Here is a 24178-nt window from a genome sequence, read left to right on the forward strand (position 1 = left end):
AAATAATAGTCCACAGGGCTAAGTCTGGAGAGCATAGAGGATGAGGCAGCACAGTCATTTCGTTTTTCTGTGCGGTAGTTATGTACCAACAGGGATGAAAGTGTGGTTGTATTATTGTGCTGAGAGCCATGAATCGTCTCACACCATTTCAGACCCTTTCTTCTCTCATTTTCTCACAGGCATTGCAACACATACTGATTGTACCTTTGATTAACAGTCAGTCCCTGTGGCATAATTTCATGATGAATTAATCCTTCAAAGACAAAGAAAACTATTAACATGGCTTTATTTGACCTAAACTGATGAGCTTTTTTTGGTCTTGGAGAAACTTTCCAGACCCACTGTGAAGACTGATCCTTGGTCTCAACATAATAACTGTAGACCCACATCTCATCACCAGTTGTGATTCTCTTAAGGAACATCTCGTTCTCACTTGCGTGATCCAAAAATTCTTCAGAGTGCATGGCGAAGGTCTTTTTGGTCTTGGCTTCTGAATCCTGGGATGAACTTGGTGGCAACACAATACATTCCAAGGTGCTATGTCAAGTCTTCATGACATGATATAACTGAAATGGTACATTCTTCTGCAGTCTTTCAGACAGTCAGCATTAGATTGCCACAATTAATTTTGTTAACATTCCTGACATGATCATCAGTAGACATCAAAAGGCATCCTGAACAAGGATCATCTTTAACTTCCATGTAGCCCTTTTTAAACCATATGAACCATTTGTAACATGAGTATGGCTCAAGCACTCATCACCGAAAGCTTGCTGCATCATTTGGTGTGTATCTGTAAAGATTTTCTTGAGTTTCACACAAAACGTAATGCAGATCCATTGCTCCTCTAACTCTTGTCATTTCAAGATTCACAGACACTGTGATGCAACGTTCTACTCAATACAGCAATGAACAGTAACTAACAGACATACAAAAGTGAAGCTTCCAGCAGTTACACATTAAACACAGGCATGTGCATAGATGCCAGCTGAATTTCACTCCAACACAACATTGGCACAAAATTATTAATGTTCCAGAATTTTTTGAACAGAGCTCTTATAAGAGGAATTATGATCCTATGAGGTGAGAATGGTTTCTCGTTATCCAAGCTCATCTACAACCAACTACCCTGAAGTTTTCTCATGCTGTTCCATCTGGTAACCTGGAATTTGTGAAATCTCTAGGCACAATCATATACAGCCATCACTGGCCGGGCTTCTACTGGTTCATTGTATTAAAATTGTATTACAATGTCGTCAGCATATAAGTGCTAGTTTTGAGAATGAAACCAGGATAAATATTGTTGATATGCAGAGAGAGCAGTAACAAAGAACTGAAACCTGGAGGACTTATTCTGGGTCATGTTTGCATGACACTCCTACCAGCAAACAACTCATTGACATCTAGTTTTGAAGTAGCTGTTGAACCACAGTTGCACTGTTTAAAAATTCAGCTGTTTAGTTTTTGTTAGTAATATATCACAATCAATAGTATCAAAAGCCGTGATGAAATTGAGCATATTTAAAATGGTCACTTCACACCTGTTGATGACTTGTTTTACATCATCAGTCACTGTGATCAAATCAGTTGCTATGCTAGGGTGCTTTTGGAAGCTTGATGATGCTATTGTGAATGTTGTAAGTTTTTAGGTAATCTGTCAGTTGTTCATGAACAATATACTAAAAGGCGTTAGAAACTGTGGGTAATATGTTGATCTGCCTATAGTCACCTGGTGCTTTTCTTATTGTTCTTGGGTATTGGTCCAACTGAACAGAATAATACATACCGCTAACGAGAGAGATTGAAGATGTCTGACAGCTGGCGGGTTTGGGTATAATTCATCTTCAGAGGTTTACAAAATAGTATCAGATTTTGTCTTTCCTGTGATAAAACTGTGCAGTTTTTCCCCATAGTGCTGCTGGAATTGATATCCTATATAAAACAGATTAGAGAACAGGCATGCCTAATTTTGGACGTTGTGAACATTTTGCTTTGCTTTGCTCTGTTCCACAGCTTCCTGTATACCTCATATAGTTCAGATGTCAGATTTCACATGAGTTTTATACATGCTACCTTCATTTTTATAGAATGTTTAGGGGTATGTCTGCCAAACAATGTTGTAATGTGAAACTTCCTGGCAGATTAAAACTGTGTACTGGACCGAGACTCGAACTCGGGACCTTTGCCTTTCGCGGGCAAGTGCTCTACCAACTGAGCTACCCAAGCACAACTCACGCCTCATCCTCACTTGCCTGCGAAAGGCAAAGGTCCCGAGTTAGTCTTGGTCCAGCACACAGTTTTAATCTGCCAGGAAGTTTCACATCAGCACACACTCCGCTGCAGAGTGAAAATCTCATTCTAATGTTGTAATGTGTCTGGTACTGAGGTCCTGGACTTCAGACAATTGCTTACATCCTGCCATGCAGTATCTTAAAACTTCTTTTGTAGGACATTGTGGTTAACCTGTTTTTCATTTCTATAAGGTATTATGTGAGATTTTTATCTGGCGATCTGCATTGATTACATTAAGAATAGAACATCATGGGCAGAATGGCTTGGGGCAGACGTCTGGCATGAATTACTTTATACAGGCTCTTTGTTATATCTCAAAGGGCATGACTGTGGTCATGTGATGGGTTGGATCCAGATAAAATTTGAGTGGAACAGCCTCCTTAAATTATTTGCAGAATGAGATTTTATCTTCAGGTTTTAGTCTCCCATAACAATTACATGCCTGCACTGTGATGCTAGCAAGCAGAAGGAAGATATATTACAACTTTTAACTGCATGATTATTATTATTATCAGCAAATGCCCCATTGGAAAATAAGCAGGTTATTTTCAGTCTTCCTTAGGGTTCTCCTTATTTTCCCAATATTTCTTCATTTTCTCCTCGAAGGCCTTCTTTCTTTCTTCAATCCACTTTGATCGGTATGGTTCTGGTTCCATAAACTTCCACTTACCAATTTTGCTTCTGAATGTCTTCCTGTCTGATTTGTTTGTTACATCAATTTTTGCTTTTGTCAAATCCTTAACTTCAGTTACCCAAGGTATTGATACTGTAAGAGATGTCACATAGTCCAGTAGACTTTGTTACTCTATTTCCAGACAGTCTGCCTAGGTGTCCACAGAACTTCATTTGCCTCTTTCAAATTTGATGTTTGATACTTTTCTATTGCATTGTTGTTGTTGTTGTTGTTGTTGTTGTTGTAGTAGTAGTAGTAGTAGTTCCTGATGATGTCTGTATGTATTTTTATATAATAGTTAGCAATACTCTTGAGATGAGCAGTAATAAGACAACAAATGTAACAATGGAATCATTACCTGCCTTCATCATGAATTTGTATGAATTTCAATGAATACTTGGGCATTGATATGCTGACTACACTCAAATAGGGTTTCGGTCTCACAATTATCCACAAGCAGATTTTAATGGAAGTAACTGTAGTTTTCGCAGTTCATATAGGATATTATACAGCAGCTCTTCCTGCCAGGAAGGGATACCTTGGGTCACTCTCTTCCCAGGTTCCTACAGTTGCGAAGTTGACACCCGCCAGTGGCTGAAGCAACCACAGGTAGCTAGTCGTAGGGCTTCATGGTTAATCAGTGAAGCCCACCCAGCCGGACAAACCTAAGGAGCAGCAAGAGAAGCCTAAAAAGAAGAGACCCACAAGAACCCAGGCACTGTGGTGGCACCCACACCACCACTACCTACAAGCCCTGTGTCTGGAGGATGAGGTGGAGATTTTGGCATCTGCTGTGGACCTAGGTCTCACTGGGCCCTGAGACACAATGGATGTCGATCGCACAGGTACTCATCTGGTGGCAGCAGGTGACCATGAGGTGTAGACCGCCTCATTGAGTGTTTCATGCCGTCCCAGTCTCATGATCACATAATCCCCCAGTGGAATTGGAGCAGTTTTTTCCACCATCTGGCTGAGCTATGGCGACTGTTAAGCTTTACACCTGCTTTCTGCATTGCCCTCCAAGAAACCTGGTTCCCAGCAATGCGGACCCCTGCCCTCTGCGGCTGTAAGGGATATTACAGGAACCATAGGGACTGTAATAGTGTGTCAGGTGGAGTTTGTGTCTATGTCCTGAACAAAGTATGTAGTGAACCTGTGCCCCTCTTCAAACACCTGTTGAAGCTGTGGCTGTCAGGATAAGGATGGCACAGGGAATAACTGTCTGCAATGTATATCTTCCTCCAGGTGGTGCAGTATCCCTGAACATATTGGTTGCACTGATTTATCAGCTCCCTAAACCTTTCCTACTTTCGGGAGATTTTAACGTGCGTGACCCTTGTGGGGTAGCACCATGCATACTGGCCGAGGTAGGAAGGTTGAAAATTTACTGTCACAACTCGACCTCCACCTCTTAAATAGAGGTGCCCCTGCACATTTCAGTGTGGCATAAGGCACATAATCAGTCATTGATCTCCTGGTTTGCAGTCCTGGCTTCATACTTTCTGTGTCCAAGTTGTTGCCTCCCAGAGTACACCCCCCCCCCCCCCGCCCCCCCTCAATATTCAGGAGAATGGGGTCCCACAGGGCTCTGTATTGAAAGTATCTCTATTTTTTGTGGTCATTAATGGTCTAGCAGCAGCTGTAGGCCCGTGTGTCTCCCCTTCTCTGTATGCAGACAACTCCTGCATTTCGTACTGCTCCACCAGTACTGCTGTTGCTGAGTGGTGCCTACAGGGAGCCATCTGCAAGGTGCAGTCATGGACTCTAGCCCACAGCTTCCAATTTTTGGTCACAAAGTCCTGTGTTATGCACTTCCGTCAGCATCGTACCGTTCATCCGGAACCAGAACTTTACCTTAATGACGATCCACTCACTGTAGTGGAGACACATTGATCCTTAGGACTGGTTTTCGATGCCCAATTGGCTTGGCTTCCTCGCCTTTGTCAGCTTAAGTGGAAGTGCTGGCAGCACCTCAATGCCCTCTGCTGCCTGAGCAAAACCAACTGGGGTGCAGATGGCTCTATGCTGCTGCAGCTCTACAGAGCCCTTGTTCAATCCCACCTTGTCTATGGGAGTCTGGTTTACAGTTTGGTGGCGCCCACAGTGTTGCATTTACTTGACCCAATGCGCCACTGTGGCGTCCACCTAGTGACGGGAGCTTTTAGAAAAATCTGGTGACCAGTGTCCTGGTGGAGGCTGGAGTCCCCCCCATTGAAGGTTAGGTGTGCACAACTGCTTGCCAGTTAGGTTGTACATGTTCATAGTTCTCCTGCACATCTGAATTACTGTCATCCTTTTCCCAACCATGGTGGTTTATCTCCCGCATTGGCAGTCCAGGTCAGGGCTTATGATTGCGGTTTGCGTCTGGTCTCTTCTGTCGAACTGGAGTCCTTCCTGTTACCTCCTCTCCTTGAGGTCCATACATGTACACCTCCATGGTGTACACTCTTAGGCTGTAGATTCTTCTGGATCTTTCGCATGGCCCTAAGGGCTCCATTAACACTGCAGCTCTCTGCTATCACTTCTCTCAATTCTCAACATGTACCAAGGCCGTGAATGGTTTACATCGATGGCTCAGTGGCTGATGGTCACATAGGCTTTGTGTATGTCCATGGAGGACATATTGAACAGCATTCCTTGCCAGATGGCTGCAGTGTTTTCACTGCATAGCTGGTGGCCATATCTCATGCCTCTTGAGCACATCCGCTCGTAGCCTGGCGAGTCACGTCTCCTGTGTATTGACTCCTTAAGCAGCCTACAAGCTATCGACCAGTGCTATCCTCGCCATCCTTTGGTAGTGTCCATTCAGGAGTCCATCTATACACTGGAATGGTCCTGTCATTCAGGGGTGTTTGTGTGGACCCCAGGACACACCAGAATCCAAGGCAATAAACTTGCCGACAGCCTGGTCAAACAGGCTATGCAGAAACCACTTCTGGAGATGGGCATCTCCGAAACTGACCTGCGCTCTGTCTTACGCCACAGGGTTTTTTGGCTTTGGGAGATGGAATGGCATAACAGTATGCACAACAAACTGCTTGTCATTAAGGAGACTTCGAATGGGTGGAAGTCTTCCATGCAGTCCTCTTGCAGGGAATCAGTTGTCCTCTGCAGGCTCCACATTGGCCATACGTGGCTAACGCATGGTTACCTCCTCCGTCGCGAGGACCCACCTTGGTGTCGCTGTGGCTCACCAATGACAGTCATCTACCTCTTGATGGACTGCCCACTTTTAGCCGCTATGCGGCAGACTTTTAACTTTCCCAGCACCCTACCATCAGTGTTGTGCGACAATGCCTCAACAGCAGCTTTAGTTTTACGTTTTATTCATGAGGGTGGGTTTTATCATTTGATCTAAGTTTTAGCACATGTCCTTTGTCCCTCTGTGTCCTCCACCCTAGTGCTTTTAGTGTGGAGGTTTTAACATGTTGCAGAGTGTCTGGCTTCTCCATTTATTCTCATGGTCAGCCAGCCATGGTAATCTGCTCTCTTGTTTTGATCTCTCCATGTTTCTTGCATTTCCCTGTGGTTTTTTGATCCAATTTTGTCGATTTTAGTGTTTGTTGCCCTCATGTCATTCTTGTGGTTTTCTCCTTCCTTCCAGCTGTTTTTTGTATGTCTACATTATTTTACTCCCACCCTTGTGGAATTATTCTAACTGAAACAAGGGACCGATGACCTAGCAGTTAGGTCCCTCCGCCCCTCTTTTAAACAAACCGACCAAACAGAGACCTGGTCTCAACTGAATGGAACACGTTTAGGATGAGCTAGGATGTTGATTTTGCTACAGAACCCAGTTGTCCAATTTCATTACCTTCTCTGGTTTCAGCTCTTGAGGAAGAATGGACTTCCATTCTTCCACAGGCATTCAAATACCTCATTGAAAGTGTCCCCAGCAGACTTGACACCATTGAAAAGATGAGATGTGGACTCACTCTTTATTAATGTCCACCAGTCCACCAGTAAGTATCCAAATACTTTTGATCAGATAGTGTGTGTCAGTGACTTTACTGATTGTCAGTTAACACTGAACGAACACACACATATACTGACTGAAAGAATGTCATCAAAATGTTATGCTCTAAGGATGCTATCATCAGTATGTAACAGCCAACATCTTTTGGTGGCATACTATTCCATGTACACTCAATTCTTAGGTATGGAATTCTTTTTTGGGGATTGAAGGCACAAAACATGGGCAGTCTTTAAACTGCAGAAAAGTGCTGTAAGAATAATAACCAGTAGTAGTAGACAGGCTACTGTAAAAAAGTAATTTTTAAAAAGAAAATGGGGGGTATCCCTATTGCACTGAGTTCACAACCCGTCTGTTGTGCATATCGGGAAAAAGTTAGAGTATTTCACTAATAATTCTATACGTAATCCTGGAACAAGGGCCAGTATGAAGGTATATTTACCAAGGAAAAACAAACAGAAACCTCAAAAATGGCAGTTTTATTGGGAAATAAAATCGTACAATTACTCAAGGAAATAAAGATTACTGGAAAATCTGTTTAAAAAGGCAACTGAGTCGAAGTAATTCATACTAAACGATTAACTATTACTTAGAGGGCCCAGTTGTTCTCTTATAACCACTACTGTAGCACCGTCTCACATAACAATACTAAAACTTAATGTAATGCTGTTATAAGAAAATCGTTGTGCCAAGGTCTGTAGTGGATGATGATTATTATTATTATTATTATTATTATTTTCTCCTGTGCCCAGTGTCACTTATTGCAGGCAAATGCTGACTCAGTTTTTCAGATGGACTATGGGAGGACAAGATGATGTGCAAGAGACATAGTTGCATTTTTATGGCCTGAGGTCAGATTTTCAGACACTTGAGTTAGTGCAAAGAGCATAGCAGCAGCATGTTCTTAGTGCAGGAGTCACCAAAGCCCTTAGTGTATGCAGCAATGAAATGCAAAACTGTTTTATATTAAAAGTGATCTGGAACAAATTGTGTGTGGATCAGAGAAAATTGCTCGATAGGGAACAACCAAATGAGACACTGTAGTTGTTAAGGCACTGACCTGATATTTAGATGGAGGAGCTGATCTGTCAGCCACACTGATTTAAGTTCTAAAAAACCATAGTATGCAAAATGTTGTAAAAAGTGTAACTCAAACAATTTTGATTCGTGCAAGATGGGGGGTGGGGGGCGGGGGTGTGTGTGGGGGGGGGGGGTTGTGTGTGGGGGGGGGGTTGTGTGGGGGGGGGGTTGTGTGTGTGTGTGTGGGCGGGGGGGGTTGTGTGTGTGTGTGTGGGGGGGGGGTTTGTGTGTGTGTGGGGGGGTGGGGGGTTGTGTGTGTGTGTGTGTGTGTGTGTGTGTGTGTGTGTGTGTGTGGGGGGGGGGGGGGTTGTGTGTGTGGTTGGGGGGGGGTTGTGTGTGTGGTTGGGGAGGGGGGTTGTGTGTGTGTGTGTGTGTGTGTGTGTGTGTTGTGTGTGTGTGGTTGGGGAGGGGGGTTGTGTGTGTGTGTGTGTGTGTGTGTGTGTGTGTGTGTGTGTGTGGTTGGGGAGGGGGGTTGTGTGTGTGTGTGTGTGTGTGTGTGTGTGTGTGTGTGGTTGGGGAGGGGGGTTTTGTGTGTGTGTGTGTGTGTGTGTGTGTGTGTGTGTGTGTGTGTGTGTGTGTGTGTGGTTGGGGAGGTGTGTGTGTGTGTGTGTGTGTGTGTGTGTGTGTGTGTGTGTGTGTGTGTGTGTGTGGGTGGTTGGGGAGGGGGGTTTTGTGTGTGTGTGTGTGTGTGTGTGTGTGTGTGTGTGGGGGGGGGGGGGTTGTGTTCGTGTGTGTGTGTGTGTGTGTGTGTGTGTGTGTGTGTGGGGGGGGGGTTGTGTGTGTGTGTGTGTGTGTGTGTGTGTGTGTGTGTGTGTGTGTGTGTGTGTGTGTGTGTGGGGGGGGGGGTTGTGTGTGTGTGTGTGTGTGTGTGTGTGTGTGTGTGTGTGTGTGTGTGTGTGTGTGTGTGTGTGTGTGGGGGGGGGGGGGTTGTGTGTGTGTGTGTGTGTGTGTGTGTGTGTGTGTGTGTGTGTGTGTGTGTGGGGGGGGGGTGTGTGTGTGTGTGTGTGTGTGTGTGTGTGTGGGGGGGGGGGGGGGGGTTTGTGTGTGTGTGTGTGTGTGTGTGTGTGTGTGTGGGGGGGGGGGGGGGTGGGGGGGGGTGTACATATCACATTTTTTTCGTATGCAGAAAAGTCAGTAATGCCATATATCTCCTCAGCCAGCTTGCAAAGATAGTTCCTAGCCAAACACTGAAATTAGTATATTACAGAACACTTTACCCTTTTCTCAATTACGGAATTGAACTGTGGGGCTGTTCAGCTGATCTACATTTAAAAAGAATACGAATACTACTACTACTACCACTACAGAAAAGAGCAATAAGACATATACATAGGATGGGACATAGAGATTCATGTCATGAAGTGTTTGTGCAACACAAATATCTGACAATATATTCTCTGTACATCTTCAAAATAGTTGTATTTTTTATAAGTCAACCAACAGAAGCTATCAAGGGCAGTTACGTACATGATCACAACACTAGAACAAAGTGTAACTATTTCCGTAACAGAACAATGCTAAAAATAACTGATAGTACATATATCAGTCGTTTGATTCGGTATAACAAGCTACCAAACTCTCTAAGACTGTACATGGGAAATGTTTTTAAAACAAAATTAAAAAATTTTCTAATAGAAAAATGTTTATATTCTTTCAACAAATTTTAAGATTGTGATTGTAACATGAGGCATTAGCATATCAGTTGTAATGTGATAAATGTAAAAAGTAGACATAAGGAGCAACAGCTACAGAATATAGTGTATTGTGTAAGTGTAAATATAACCATGTGTTAAATCTAATGTTTACAAAAGCCATCATTACAACAGCTCCACGCAAAGAAAATGTAGATAAATAAATAAATAAGTTTTCCTAAATGATTTTGTGCAAATGGCAGGATGGCTTCTTCATAAAGACCACCTGCCCTAGCCTTGTATATATACAAATAATGTACTAAAATTGGATTACTGGGCTAAGTATAAATAAATAAAAACTCACCTTATATTTCTGACCCAGCAAACCAAGATACTAAGTGTCCCTTGTGATTTCTTTCCAGGAGGATTTCAAAGTGGTTTTGAGAAGCTTGTGTCCACCTTTATTCTATGTATTTAAAGGATTTCTACCAGGCTTTTTCCAGTCCTAACTGCCAATTTCTTCATGCCTTACATAATCTGCTTTTATCTTTTGTTGGCAAGAATGGAGGACAATTTGAGGTGTTGTGTATTCTACCTGGTACCAGTATCATCAATACACGGTGTACAGACAGTGTGACTCACCTTCATCAGGAGTTACCTGAGACTGCTAATTGAATGGAATGGCTCCAATATTTATATCTATTGCCTTAACTGATACATTCAGTCTTTGGTCTGGTGTTCCTGGCCGTAATCTGACATTCTGTGTTTGGTCCGATGCACCTACTGCTCTGTCAGGGTTCATTCCGCATGTCCATAATTTCATATTTTCTTTTTGTTGAGCTCTGTTGCTGCAAATGTTTTGTATTTTGGTGACTCCAGTGCAGGATCCCAAGCTTAGCAGAGTTCGTATGCAGTGTCACAGTTCATGAGTTTTTCTGTGACATTTCTCTCTATTGACTCTCTTATAACATTGTCCCAAAATATGGTCTGTGACAGAACCCATGGGTTTGTGTGTGTGTGTGTGTGTGTGTGTGTGTGTGTGTGTGTGTGTGTGTGTGTGTGTAAGTTTGACAGTGCTCAGCAATGGTTGATTTAGTTATACCTCTTAGCTAGGTGAGCCTCTGATGTTCTTGGCATCTGATCCGCTGTCTTAGTTGTTTGCCCAGTGTATGACATGCTACTTTGGCCATGTACATTATAAATTCCTGATTTTTGTAAATGAAAGTCATCTTGCACATTTCCCAGTAGTCTTGTTATTGTGGTAGGTAGACAGTAAATGCACTTATGGATATGCTTCCTGAGAATCCTATTGATCTTTGCAGAAGTAAACCTTGCTGAGGGTGGGAATGTTAGTTATTGCTTCATCTTGCTCTTCTTCTCTCCCATGTAGCCTAGTGGTTTGTTGAAAGGCCATGTGAATCTGTCAAACTGTCTGCTCTATTTCTGATGTCGACCTATGTAAGTGCGACAAGGTGTGTGCCACATTGGCCAGTGTCTTTAGAACTTAATTATTGTATGCTGAGTGACGACAGCTGCTAGCTTGCAGGTATAAACATGTCTGCATTGGTTTGCCAACACCAAATGACGCATCTGCTCTCCTTTGGACCAGTGCCTCCAGAACCCATCCTTCTCTAGTTTCATGGTGAACTTACTACTTGGCTGCAGTGAGTTAAGATATTCCAGAATCTCATTTAGCCTGTTACTGCTATGAGGCTAGATCACAAAAATATCATAGACATGCCTGAAGAAGAATATGGATTTGTATCTAGCTCTCTCTATGCTCATTTCTAAAATTTCTCCGTGAACAGGTTGGCAACCCCTGTAGATAGAGCTCCCCATGACCGCTCCCTATGTCTATTCTTAATATATGCCTCCATAAATAAAATAAGTGAAATGTGTCTGCAGTCAGTTCTGGCAAGTCTTTCAGTAGTACCTTGGTCAAAAGAGGGCCCAGACTACATCAAAACTAACCATCATGTCAGATCCTGTGGTAAATAGTTGTGCATGATGCTGCAAGAAGTGCTCAGAGTTGTCGATGTGGGGAATACACATCGCTCCAAATAGGCACTGCATCATCTTCAAATACTGTGCTACTTCAAACACTTAGCTGCTGTGTATGTTAATGCACCACTTTCTCTGACAGTTGGCTGTAATAGATCTCTTTCCTTCTGTACTTTCGGCCGTCCCGTCTGTCTGTCTGTACTTTCGGCCGTCCCGTCTGTCTGTCTGTACTTTCGGCCGTCCCGTCTGTCTGTCTGTACTTTCGGCCGTCCCGTCTGTCTGTCTGTACTTTCGGCCGTCCCGTCTGTCTGTCTGTACTTTCGGCCGTCCCGTCTGTCTGTCTGTACTTTCGGCCGTCCCGTCTGTCTGTCTGTACTTTCGGCCGTCCCGTCTGTCTGCCTGTCTGTACTTTCGGCCGTCCCGTCTGTCTGCCTGTCTGTACTTTCGGCCGTCCCGTCTGTCTGCCTGTCTGTACTTTCGGCCGTCCCGTCTGTCTGCCTGTCTGTACTTTCGGCCGTCCCGTCTGTCTGCCTGTCTGTACTTTCGGCCGTCCCGTCTGTCTGCCTGTCTGTACTTTCGGCCGTCCCGTCTGTCTGTCTGCCTGTCTGTACTTTCGGCCGTCCCGTCTGTCTGCCTGTCTGTACTTTCGGCCGTCCCGTCTGTCTGCCTGTCTGTACTTTCGGCCGTCCCGTCTGTCTGTCTGTCTGTACTTTCGGCCGTCCCGTCTGTCTGTCTGTCTGTCTGTACTTTCGGCCGTCCCGTCTGTCTGTCTGTCTGTCTGTACTTTCGGCCGTCCCGTCTGTCTGTCTGTCTGTCTGTACTTTCGGCCGTCCCGTCTGTCTGTCTGTCTGTCTGTCTGTCTGTACTTTCGGCCGTCCCGTCTGTCTGTCTGTCTGTCTGTACTTTCGGCCGTCCCGTCTGTCTGTCTGTCTGTACTTTCGGCCGTCCCGTCTGTCTGTCTGTCTGTACTTTCGGCCGTCCCGTCTGTCTGTCTGTCTGTACTTTCGGCCGTCCCGTCTGTCTGTCTGTCTGTACTTTCGGCCGTCCCGTCTGTCTGTCTGTCTGTACTTTCGGCCGTCCCGTCTGTCTGTCTGTCTGTCTGTACTTTCGGCCGTCCCGTCTGTCTGTCTGTACTTTCGGCCGTCCCGTCTGTCTGTCTGTACTTTCGGCCGTCCCGTCTGTCTGTCTGTACTTTCGGCCGTCCCGTCTGTCTGTCTGTACTTTCGGCCGTCCCGTCTGTCTGTCTGTACTTTCGGCCGTCCCGTCTGTCTGTCTGTACTTTCGGCCGTCCCGTCTGTCTGTCTGTACTTTCGGCCGTCCCGTCTGTCTGTCTGTACTTTCGGCCGTCCCGTCTGTCTGTCTGTCTGTCTGTCCTTTCGGCCGTCCCGTCTGTCTGTCTGTCTGTCTGTCCTTTCGGCCGTCCCGTCTGTCTGTCTGTCTGTCTGTACTTTCGGCCGTCCCGTCTGTCTGTCTGTCTGTCTGTCTGTACTTTCGGCCGTCCCGTCTGTCTGTCTGTCTGTCTGTCTGTACTTTCGGCCGTCCCGTCTGTCTGTCTGTCTGTCTGTCTGTACTTTCGGCCGTCCCGTCTGTCTGTCTGTCTGTCTGTCTGTACTTTCGGCCGTCCCGTCTGTCTGTCTGTCTGTCTGTCTGTACTTTCGGCCGTCCCGTCTGTCTGTCTGTCTGTCTGTCTGTACTTTCGGCCGTCCCGTCTGTCTGTCTGTCCGTCTGTCTGTACTTTCGGCCGTCCCGTCTGTCTGTCTGTCTGTCTGTCTGTCTGTACTTTCGGCCGTCCCGTCTGTCTGTCTGTCTGTCTGTCTGTCTGTACTTTCGGCCGTCCCGTCTGTCTGTCTGTCTGTCTGTCTGTCTGTACTTTCGGCCGTCCCGTCTGTCTGTCTGTCTGTCTGTCTGTACTTTCGGCCGTCCCCTCTGTCTGTCTGTCTGTCTGTACTTTCGGCCGTCCCGTCTGTCTGTCTGTCTGTCTGTCTGTCTGTCTGTCTGTCTGTACTTTCGGCCGTCCCGTCTGTCTGTCTGTCTGTCTGTCTGTCTGTCTGTCTGTCTGTACTTTCGGCCGTCCCGTCTGTCTGTCTGTCTGTCTGTACTTTCGGCCGTCCCGTCTGTCTGTCTGTACTTTCGGCCGTCCCGTCTGTCTGTCTGTCTGTCTGTCTGTCTGTCTGTACTTTTGGCCGTCCCGTCTGTCTGTCTGTCTGTCTGTACTTTTGGCCGTCCCGTCTGTCTGTCTGTCTGTCTGTACTTTTGGCCGTCCCGTCTGTCTGTCTGTCTGTCTGTCTGTCTGTCTGTCTGTCTGTCTGTCTGTCTGTCTGTCTGTCTGTCTGTCTGTACTTTTGGCCGTCCCGTCTGTCTGTCTGTACTTTTGGCCGTCCCGTCTGTCTGTCTGTCTGTCTGTCTGTACTTTTGGCCGTCCCGTCTGTCTGTCTGTACTTTTGGCCGTCCCGTCTGTCTGTCTGTCTGTCTGTACTTTTGGCCGTCCCGTCTGTCTGTCTGTCTGTCTGTACTTTTGGCCGTCCCGTCTGTCTGTCTGTCTGTCTGTACTTTTGGCCGTCCCGTCTGTCTGTCTGTCTGTCTGTACTTTTGGCCGTCCCGTCTGTCTGTCTGTCTGTCTGTACTTTTGGCCGTCCCGTCTGTCTGTCTGTCTGTCTGTACTTTTGGCCGTCCCGTCTGTCTGTCTGTCTGTCTGTACTTTTGGCCGTCCCGTCTGTCTGTCTGTCTGTCTGTACTTTTGGCCGTCCCGTCTGTCTGTCTGTCTGTCTGTACTTTTGGCCGTCCCGTCTGTCTGTCTGTCTGTCTGTACTTTTGGCCGTCCCGTCTGTCTGTCTGTCTGTCTGTACTTTCGGCCGTCCCGTCTGTCTGTCTGTCTGTCTGTCTGTACTTTCGGCCGTCCCGTCTGTCTGTCTGTCCTTTCGGCCGTCCCGTCTGTCTGTCTGTCTGTCTGTCTGTCTGTCTGTCTGTCTGTACTTTCGGCCGTCCCGTCTGTCTGTCTGTCTGTCTGTCTGTACTTTCGGCCGTCCCGTCTGTCTGTCTGTCTGTCTGTCTGTCTGTCTGTCTGTCTGTCTGTCTGTCTGTCTGTACTTTCGGCCGTCCCGTCTGTCTGTCTGTCTGTCTGTCTGTACTTTCGGCCGTCCCGTCTGTCTGTCTGTCTGTCTGTCTGTCTGTCTGTCTGTCTGTACTTTCGGCCGTCCCGTCTGTCTGTCTGTCTGTCTGTCTGTCTGTCTGTCTGTACTTTCGGCCGTCCCTCTGTCTGTCTGTCTGTCTGTCTGTACTTTCAGCCGTCCCGTCTGTCTGTCTGTCTGTCTGTCTGTCTGTACTTTCGGCCGTCCCGTCTGTCTGTCTGTCTGTCTGTCTGTCTGTACTTTCGGCCGTCCCGTCTGTCTGTCTGTCTGTCTGTACTTTCGGCCGTCCCGTCTGTACTTTCGGCCGTCCCGTCTGTCTGTCTGTCTGTCTGTCTGTCTGTCTGTCTGTCTGTACTTTCGGCCGTCCCGTCTGTCTGTCTGTCTGTCTGTCTGTCTGTCTGTACTTTCGGCCGTCCCGTCTGTCTGTGTCTGTCTGTCTGTGTGTCTGTCTGTCTGTCTGTGTGTCTGTGTGTGTGTGTGTGTGTGTGTGTGTGTGTGTGTGTGTGTGTCTGTCTGTCTGTCTGTCTGTCTGTGTGTGTGTGTGTGTGTGTCTGTCTGTCTGTCTGTGTGTCTGTGTGTGTGTGTGTGTCTGTCTGTCTGTCTGTGTGTCTGTGTGTGTGTGTGTGTGTGTGTGTGTGTGTGTGTGTGTGTGTGTGTGTCTGTCTGTCTGTGTGTCTGTCTGTCTAACAGATTTGGAGTTCCCTTTGTCTGCTGACAAAACACTGCTGCTGCAGGTGTCATCCTGCAGTTTAAGTGCCAGCTCTTTACTGGAAGTGTTTTATTTTGGAGGTACTTGTATGATCAAACTTCACAGACAGGTACACTGAGGCATTCTTCCTTGCCCAATCTGCTAAACGAAGAACACTGTTCCCAGTCCTGTCTTTATGTGCCAAGGAGGCAATTTTGTACATGTGAAGATGTAAAAGCTCCCTGATAACCTCATGTTGCATGTGGCTCAGGAAAGAACTAGAGGTGTGCACCAGAGGCTAGATGTGGTGACCAGGGAGTTTTAAACTGTCACCTGCACATGGTGGCCTCCCTGACAGGTAAAGATTGGGACTTGGTAGACAGTGCCTCTTGAGCCCTAGCAGAGTGCACATGGAAGAACGCCTCAGTGTGTTAGTCTGCGAAGTCTGACAATATATATAAGAAAGAGCAGCAGATAAAGGATACTTCTATAATGATTACACCAAGTAGCAACCAATTTGATGAAACCACATTGAATGTACTCTGTGGAGATCTTAACTTCACAACTGCTCCTAGAAATGTGCCTATTTCGGGTTTCATCAGCACAGTGGACCACGTAATTAACACACTTCCACCAAATACGGCACGAGAAATTTGCCAAGAGACCTGCCGGATGATAACAAACAATGGAACATCCAAAATCGAATATTTCTATTGATGGGAGGCTGGCACTCAAACTCAGGGATGACAGAATCAGCAGCATGGTTTTGTCAGCAGACAAAGGGAACTCCAGTAGTTATGCAGCAGACCTATTATGTTAAAGTTAATCATTGTACGGAGGACACAGCATACATACATTTCGAATATGACCCTATGGACAGAGTGAACAAGACCACGACTCTTTTTGAAGGCAATGGGCATGCCTGACAAGGTCATCAATTAATTACGTTCTAGAGCCACAATTCAACGTAGACTGTATGGGCTGCCAAAGTACACAAACCAGATGTGCCACTACACCCAGTCATCAGCAGCACTGGCATATCAGTGTACCCAGCAGCTAAGTATTTGAAGAAATTGTTGTGGCCATAAGTGGAGATGTGTAGTAACGACTAACGACTTCATGCAACATAATTTTGATGTGGGCTCCCTGTTTTCCATGGTACTGCTAGAAAAACTCACTGGAACGGATTGCATAGAAATTAGGCAGTGCACCAATGGACCTGTTAAGACATCTACTGACTTCAACTTATTTCATCTTTGGGGCCAATATTACACACAAGAGTGGCTTTGGGTAGCCCTGTCTAGTGGTTGCCAATATCTTCATGGAAAAACTTCAGGAGAAAGTATTAGAGATGGTTATATACAAACCCATATGCTTCTTCAGGTATGTGGATGATGGTGCCTTTGTGATCTGGCTGCATGATAGGGAAAGGGTAATAGTTTTTGGAACATCTTAACTCATGCCAGCCAAATATTAAGTTCACCATATAACTGGGAAAGGATGGTCAGCTGCTGTTACAGGATGTACTGGTCAAAAGGAGAGCAGGTGAGTAGTTGTTTGGTCACAGCAGGTATAGCACACCAACACACACAAACAGCTGCCATCACCCAGCTACAGCACCTGCTCAGCCTTCTGCAAAAGTAGATAAATGGTTTGGCAGATTTCAGAGGGCTTTAAATGAGCCATCAAGCCAATGGTAGAGAAGAGCAAGCTGAAGCAAAGAGTATGGCATACCTGCCCTATGTGGGTATATTTTTGCAAAGATCAATGGGATTCTAAAGAAGCATAACACCACTTGGTTGTTCTGTCCACTTACCAAGACAAGTCTACTGGGAAACATAAATATGACCATTTCTGAAAATCAGAAATTTATAACATACTTTCCTGATGTGGCATGTTGTACATTGGTCAAACAACTAGGATAGTGGAGATCAGATATCAAGAATGTTCAAGGCACACCTGGCTGAGACAGGTAAATAAATCAGCCATTGCTGAGCACTATCCAGAACTTAAAGAAGTTCCAGCATGAACCACCAGACAAGTGGGATAGTCAAAGGAGATAAAGGTGGTGGAAAACCTCATGAATGGTGACAGCTGGCACCAACTCGGCAAACCTTGGGATCCTGTGCTGGAGTTGCCAAAAAAATGAAAGGGTTGCAGCAACAAAACTGAACAAAAAGATTATCTGAAACTGTGGACATGAGGAACATATCCCATGGAGAGCACCAGTTGCATTTTATCTCAGGAAATCACTTGTGGGAACAGACCACACGCAGAGTGCCAAGAAATGACCATGGAAGTGGTAGGCAGTAGGTATAAGTATTGGACCCATTACACTAGACTAGCAGTGTTTGGTAGCAGCTGATAAAGACTGAGACACATTGTCAAAGTGTTCTCCATGGATGACACTATCTGGCAGGACACTCACCACTTCAAGATGTCAATGGCTCACTGGGAAATCCAGAAGAATTAAAAGAATAAAGGAACTTGATTTCTGTTGCTTAGAGACAATTTTATATTTCTTATTTTCTTTATTTTGCAGATGGATCTTTTCAGCCTGTAGCAAGGATTCACGTATATATATTCTCTTACTACCTGAAGACAATCCGATCTAAATACTGAAGTTGTTTACAATTTCTAACTTTTCATGCGTAGATGGACTATTTAGGAATACCTGCTAAACAATAAATCTACTGATCTAAAAACCCATTGTCATAAATTATGTAGTTGGGACAGTCTGCTGTATCCAGATTTTTATACAAAAGTATGACTTTCTACTAAATCATCTGGAAGAGACTCATCAGGACTTCATTTTTCTTTCTTATCTGTATTTTGCATCCTTAGAGAAATCTCATTTTTCTTTCCATCTGATGGCTGTTTCATCTGCAGTTAGTAATATTTGTTTCTGTCTTTATGTAATGATTTTGTCATTCTCAGATTGTAATTTCTTTATCTTTATTACATTTTCATATGTTTGTCTCTCCCTACATATCATTTGTCCCCACTGTTCCTTAGCTTCTCTGCATTTTTGCATCACAATCTTTGATTCTGTATCTTTCTTAATGTATTATTTCTTTACCTGTATTTATTCCTTTGTTGAAGGAAGTTTATTGTATTACCTGTATCCATGGTTTTCTCTCTTCAATTTTTTCCCAGTATCTCGTCTGCAGTTTGTGTTAGTTTCTTTTACTTTATTTCATGGTGTCATTACTGTGTTACTGCTGTTGACTAGAATGTTTTTCCTTGTAGCATATTCCCTTTTTGTTGCTAGTTCTTTTTTTTCAGTATTTCATCTTTTTGTACTAATATTTTGGTTTCTGGTAAATCTTAAATACTTTACTGAGACTGGTGTATGATCACTGACTGCCTCTGCTCCTGGATAGCTGTGATTATTAAAAAATGAAGTAAAATCAATAAAGTAAAATCAATTTGCTACCTATTATCACTCATAACTTTACAGGTATACACCATTTATGCTTTTTCTGATATATGTTAAACACCTTTGAGCCACTGAGAGCTGGTATAACATGGGCATACAAAAACTGCCACAACATCTACAAAAATGCTGACAGAAATGGTGATTATGTCGAAAAACAGCTAAATGTTAAAGTTGTAAACTGATGTTTACCATTACAGAAATAAACAGATCTATGTACTTATAAAAAAAATAGGAGACCTTACTTTTGGGATTACCCTCGTATATTTATTATTGTAATCAGGTTTTATCAAATATGGTTTCTTTGCGAAGCATTATTTAGCATAATCTGCATAAAAAACTAACATGCTCTTTTTTCTTTTGTACAGGGTACACCAACGCTGAGGCCAGCACAGCCATTTGATCCACGTAATGATGCTGAAGTGCTTCGTAAGGCAATGAAGGGATTTGGCACTGATGAAAAGGCCATTATAAATGTTCTTTGCTACAGAACTAATATACAGCGTCTTGATATAGCTAGAGAATTCAAGACATTATACGGGAAAGTATGTCAGTTTTGTCTATGAAAAAAATATATTAAAATATAAACAGATGCACGTGAAGAATAGTAACACATAGTGGCATGCTTCTGCACCTTTTTTAGGACCTGATTTCAGACTTAAAGAGTGAGCTGAGTGGCAGGTTTGAAGACCTCATTATATCATTAATGACACCCATACCACAGTTCTATGCTAAAGAGATACATGATGCTATTTGTGGACTAGGAACAGATGAAGAATGTCTTATTGAAGTTCTCTGCACCCTCTCAAACCATGAGATTCTTACAGTTCGTCAGGCGTATGAATTCAGTAAGTTCAACCGTAATTAATTATTCATAATTAATAACCAGTTTTATAGAAACAAAACATTTTCAGTAATTATATAGAAAGAAGCAGATGTTTGGTAAGTAATTCTGAATAAAATCTTGAAAAATTGTTGTACTTGATTATCCACATGTGCTCTATACTCATCCTCCTCCTCTCTGCTTTTACTTTATCATTAGTTCTCTCAGTTAATGTAAGAGAAAAGTAACTGTATTCCAACATTTACAAAGTGCAACTACAGAGGGAATGCATAAAAAATGTGTGGTTATATATAACAACCATGGAAACAGTGTAAACAACTCTATGACTACATAAACACACTATCTTAACATGCCTTGACTACATAATGTCTTGTAAACTTTGACAAATGACACTTTGCAGCTAGATAAGTTTTCACTATCACAAGATGATTTGCCCCTCCCCCCCCCCCCCCCCCAAATGTCAATGATATCATTGATTGAATTGCTCACAATGCCCTGACCATGTAACCATTCACTTTGCATTGCTCGCAGTTGTTGCTTCTTGCAGCATCACCAGCATCATCAGTTAACCTCGGCTGTGTGGCACTTGGGCTCAGGTGTGGGATGAGGTGTGCTGATGTAACTGTATTGACTTCCTATTGCCTTGTCCCAGCTGGTGGAGGTAGTGCCATAAGCAGGCTTTAGTGTGTCAATTGAAATTGTCAGATTATCACCAATGTCCACCTTAAATTGTTTGTTGCCCCCTCTTGAGTACATTGTAGGGTCCCTCATAAGGTGGCTGTAATGGTTCGTGCAAGGTGTCGTGCCAAACAAAAACGTGTTTGTATCTTGGCAACTCATGGAATACAAATGAATGATGACTGTTGTTCTCTCGGTACCACAGAGTGCATTTGCCTTGTGTGTGACTGCAGTTTAACAAAATCTGAGACCTCAATCACATCACTCGGAGTACTGTCAAAAATCACAAGGCAGATGGATTGTTTTTCCATATACCATCTCGGCTAGCATAGCTCTCACATCCTCTTTTATAGCTGCACAGATGCCCAGCAGAATGATAGGTAGTGACTCAGTCCAATGTTGTGAAAATGTAAGAATGCCCTTACCTCTAGATGCAGTCATTCCCCACGCCCATTTGCTGCTGGGTGGTATGCTGTGGTTCTAATCCTCTTTGCTCCTAGAAGCCAAGTGATGGCCTTGAACAGATGTGATTCGCATTGTCTACCTTGATCCATTGTTTCGTGTAGGGAACACAGAAACAGTGGCTCCACCTGTGGCACACAAAAGTTTGTTTGACCAACACGGTGGTTCCGTGGACTCCTGGGTGTGACCGCAATGCAGTGAAACAATAGCTTGCTGGTGGAAACGTTTTCCACAAAAGAACTTGCTCCTGATGGTGATACATCGCAGTATACTCAGGAGTGTGGTGCTGGCAGCGGGAGATGCCAGAGCTGTAGACCAGTGGGTTCTGCCAAAATCTACCGAGCGAGGTGGCGCAGTGGTTAGCACACTGGACTCGCATTCGGGAGGACGACGGTTCAATCCCGTCTCCGGCCATCCTGATTTAGGTTTTCCGTGATTTCCCTAAATCGGTTCAGGCCAATGCCGGGATGGTTCCTTTGAAAGGGCACGGCCGATTTCCTTCCCCATCCTTCCCTCACCCGAGCTTGCGCTCCGTCTCTAATGACCTCGTTGTCGACATGATGTTAAACACTAATATCCTCCTCCTCCTGCCAGAATCTCTCGCAACTCTGCATCAGGCTGTTGTGCTGTTGCGAGGGCTTCATGATTCACCGCACTTACGACCTCTTGACTTCTTGATTGTCAGCTGCCGTATTCTTCTCAACGTTGTCATGTACAATGTTGGTTGTAAACTATCCAATGAAATGTAAATGGCCAAGCTGGTGGGGTGAGGCTTTGTCAGGTTTTTGTTGAAATGCATACATTAGAGGTTTGTGGTCTGTAACCAGAGTGAATTGTTGCCTCTCAAGCGTGTACTGGAATTTCTAAGCAGCAGCATACACAGCACACTGCTCCCGGTCGTACTGAAAATTTCTTGCTGAAAAATGCTAATGGTTGCCAGCACTGGTTCATCTGTTGCAACATGGCACTGGCTGCTGTTACAGAGGCATTGACCATAAGTGCGAGAGGTACTTATGAAGTTGGGTGAGCCAGCAGTGTTGTCTGCAGTAGCAGATTTCAGTTTCGCAAAGCCTCTACCATTTCTTCACTTCACTTCACTTCTCTTCTTCACGAGGTTTATGCTTCTCTCATAGGTACTCGTTTAATGGTGCCACCAATAAGGTATGGTTACAAACAAAATGCCTATAAATGTTTGTGACACCCAGAAATCGATATAACTAATGTATTATCAGCAATGGGTAATTAAAAATTGCCTCAACCCTCTCTTGTGGAGACAGTGTTCCCTGGGTGTTGATTGTGTGGCCCAGGAACTGCACCTCTGGTGTGCCAAAAATGCACTTCACCGGTTTTATAAACAGTGTGCACGGAGATATTTGAAAAGCTGGTGTAAATGCTCTAGGTGCTCTCTCTGATCTGGACATCACTAAAGCATTGTTGATATAGATGAAATAGAAATTAAGGTCACACATCACTTTGTCCATGAACTTTTGAAAAATTAGGGCAGCATTGCATAGCCCAAACACATCCTGGTAAATTCAAAAAGTCCAAATGGACTGTTTTGGGATGTCCTCTGGTGCAACTGGTATTTAATAGTAACCCAACACAAGATCTAAATTAGAGAAGATGCATATACCATATATGTTGTATGCAAAGTTTTTGATGTGGGGCACAGAGAAGTGATCAGGAATATCCCATTCGTTGAGCTAATAATTGCCACAGGGGTGCCACCCATTACGCACAACATGGAGAGGAAAAGACCAGCTGCTACTCAATAGTTCAGATTCCCTGTGCCAACATAAAGGCAAACTCCTGTCTTGCTGCTTTACATTTATCCAGTTTCAAATAACGTAGTTGTGTGTGGATCAGTGGACAAGGAGCTGTTAATATGTGGTGCACGATATTGTTTTGTACTGGTGCAACCTTGAGTGACTCTCAAATAATCTCTAGATATTGCCAAGGAGTGCAATACACGGTGAATCACTCATTGTGTGTGGTCAGTTGGTCAGTACAGGTAGATCTTGTACTGCTGCTTGACTGAAAGCACATTCTGCTGTAGCCAATGAAAAATATGGGACGCAGAGCTGTTACTGGTCCTCATTCGATAAAAATGGTGTGAAAAGTTATACCTGTGGTTCACAGTAGATAAGTGTGATAAAGTGATGTCACAGATGGGCATGTGTATCTCTCTCCTCTTCAGTATCATACATAGTAAGTTTGTTTGCATTGGAAAATTTGCCAGGATATGGATGGCAAGAAACTGGTGGTGGTGGTGGTGGTGGTGGTGGTGGTGGTGGTGAATGGGAGGGGGGGGGTTGGGGAGGGTTAGTTGACAGCTGGGAGAGGCAGTGGGTGCATGGGGTTGGAAAGACACACACACACAGCCACTGGAGCAGATACGTTTGAGTAGTGCAGGAAGATAATGACAGAGATGTGTGGATTGGGAAGAGATGACAGGACATATGGAGACTGTTGAGTAAAAGGAGATAGTGTGGGGGGTTAGAAGAAATTGAGGCAAAGAGGATTACAGAGGTGAAGAATGTGTTAAAAGGTTAACTCCTATCTGTGTAGTTCAGAAAACCTGGTTCTGAAGGGAACCGTTTGAATGGCACAGCTTGTGAAGCAGCAGTTGAACTCCAGCGTGTTGTGATTGGCAGTGTGTTCTGCCCCTGGGTGGTCAACTCTCTTCCTGGCCACAGTTTGGCAGTAGGCATTACTCTAGTGGATGTCTAGTTGGTCATTACCACATAAAATGCTGTGGAGGGATTGCAGCTAAACTGGTATGTTATGTGTGCTTTCACAGGTGGCCCTGTCTCTGATGTGATAGAACAAGCCTGTGCCAGGACTAGAGTAGGGACCACAATTCTACAGAACTTTGTCCTATCCAAAAGCTTCACTGTGTGCCCCACACTAAAGCTCAGTGATGCCGGACATACCAAAGACATACTCTCCTTCTGATCCCTACGGTGGAAACACTTCTTTGCTACCAATCCCTCCAACCAAAAGCAACCTAATCCCAACAATGAACCTGGAATCTCCAGATTCATACTACCGTCCTACCATGACCCTCCAACCTAACCATGCCCTTGTCTCATTTGAAGAATTCCTTACATCCAACTTCACTTCACGATACTTTCCTAGGTTCCTTCCCAAGAACACAGACCTCGTATCAGAAGGGAAAAAAAAAACAGCTGTTTCCGATTTGGAGAGCTCTTGATTTAATCATCCTCCCTTCAAAGGTTCAACTACTCTCTTGAATTGTAGTGATCACCTGACAAAGTTTCTACAAACTGTC

General features: G+C 44.6%; 1 protein-coding gene across 7 annotated transcripts in view; it reads left to right on the top strand.

The window, feature by feature from the left end:
• The window catches only part of LOC124716227 (annexin B9-like), a 138486-nt gene that overhangs the window by 83521 nt on the left and 30787 nt on the right, over positions 1–24178 (top strand). For all 7 annotated transcript variants that reach the window (XM_047243160.1, XM_047243159.1, XM_047243157.1 and 4 more), the window contains 2 exons: positions 19271–19447; positions 19546–19750. In XM_047243160.1, coding sequence (XP_047099116.1) covers positions 19271–19447; positions 19546–19750 — 382 coding nt within the window. The remainder of the gene's footprint in view (positions 1–19270; positions 19448–19545; positions 19751–24178) is intronic.

The sequence above is a fragment of the Schistocerca piceifrons genome, chromosome 1 (genome assembly GCF_021461385.2).
Source record: "Schistocerca piceifrons isolate TAMUIC-IGC-003096 chromosome 1, iqSchPice1.1, whole genome shotgun sequence".
In the NCBI taxonomy this organism is placed as follows: domain Eukaryota; kingdom Metazoa; phylum Arthropoda; class Insecta; order Orthoptera; family Acrididae; genus Schistocerca; species Schistocerca piceifrons.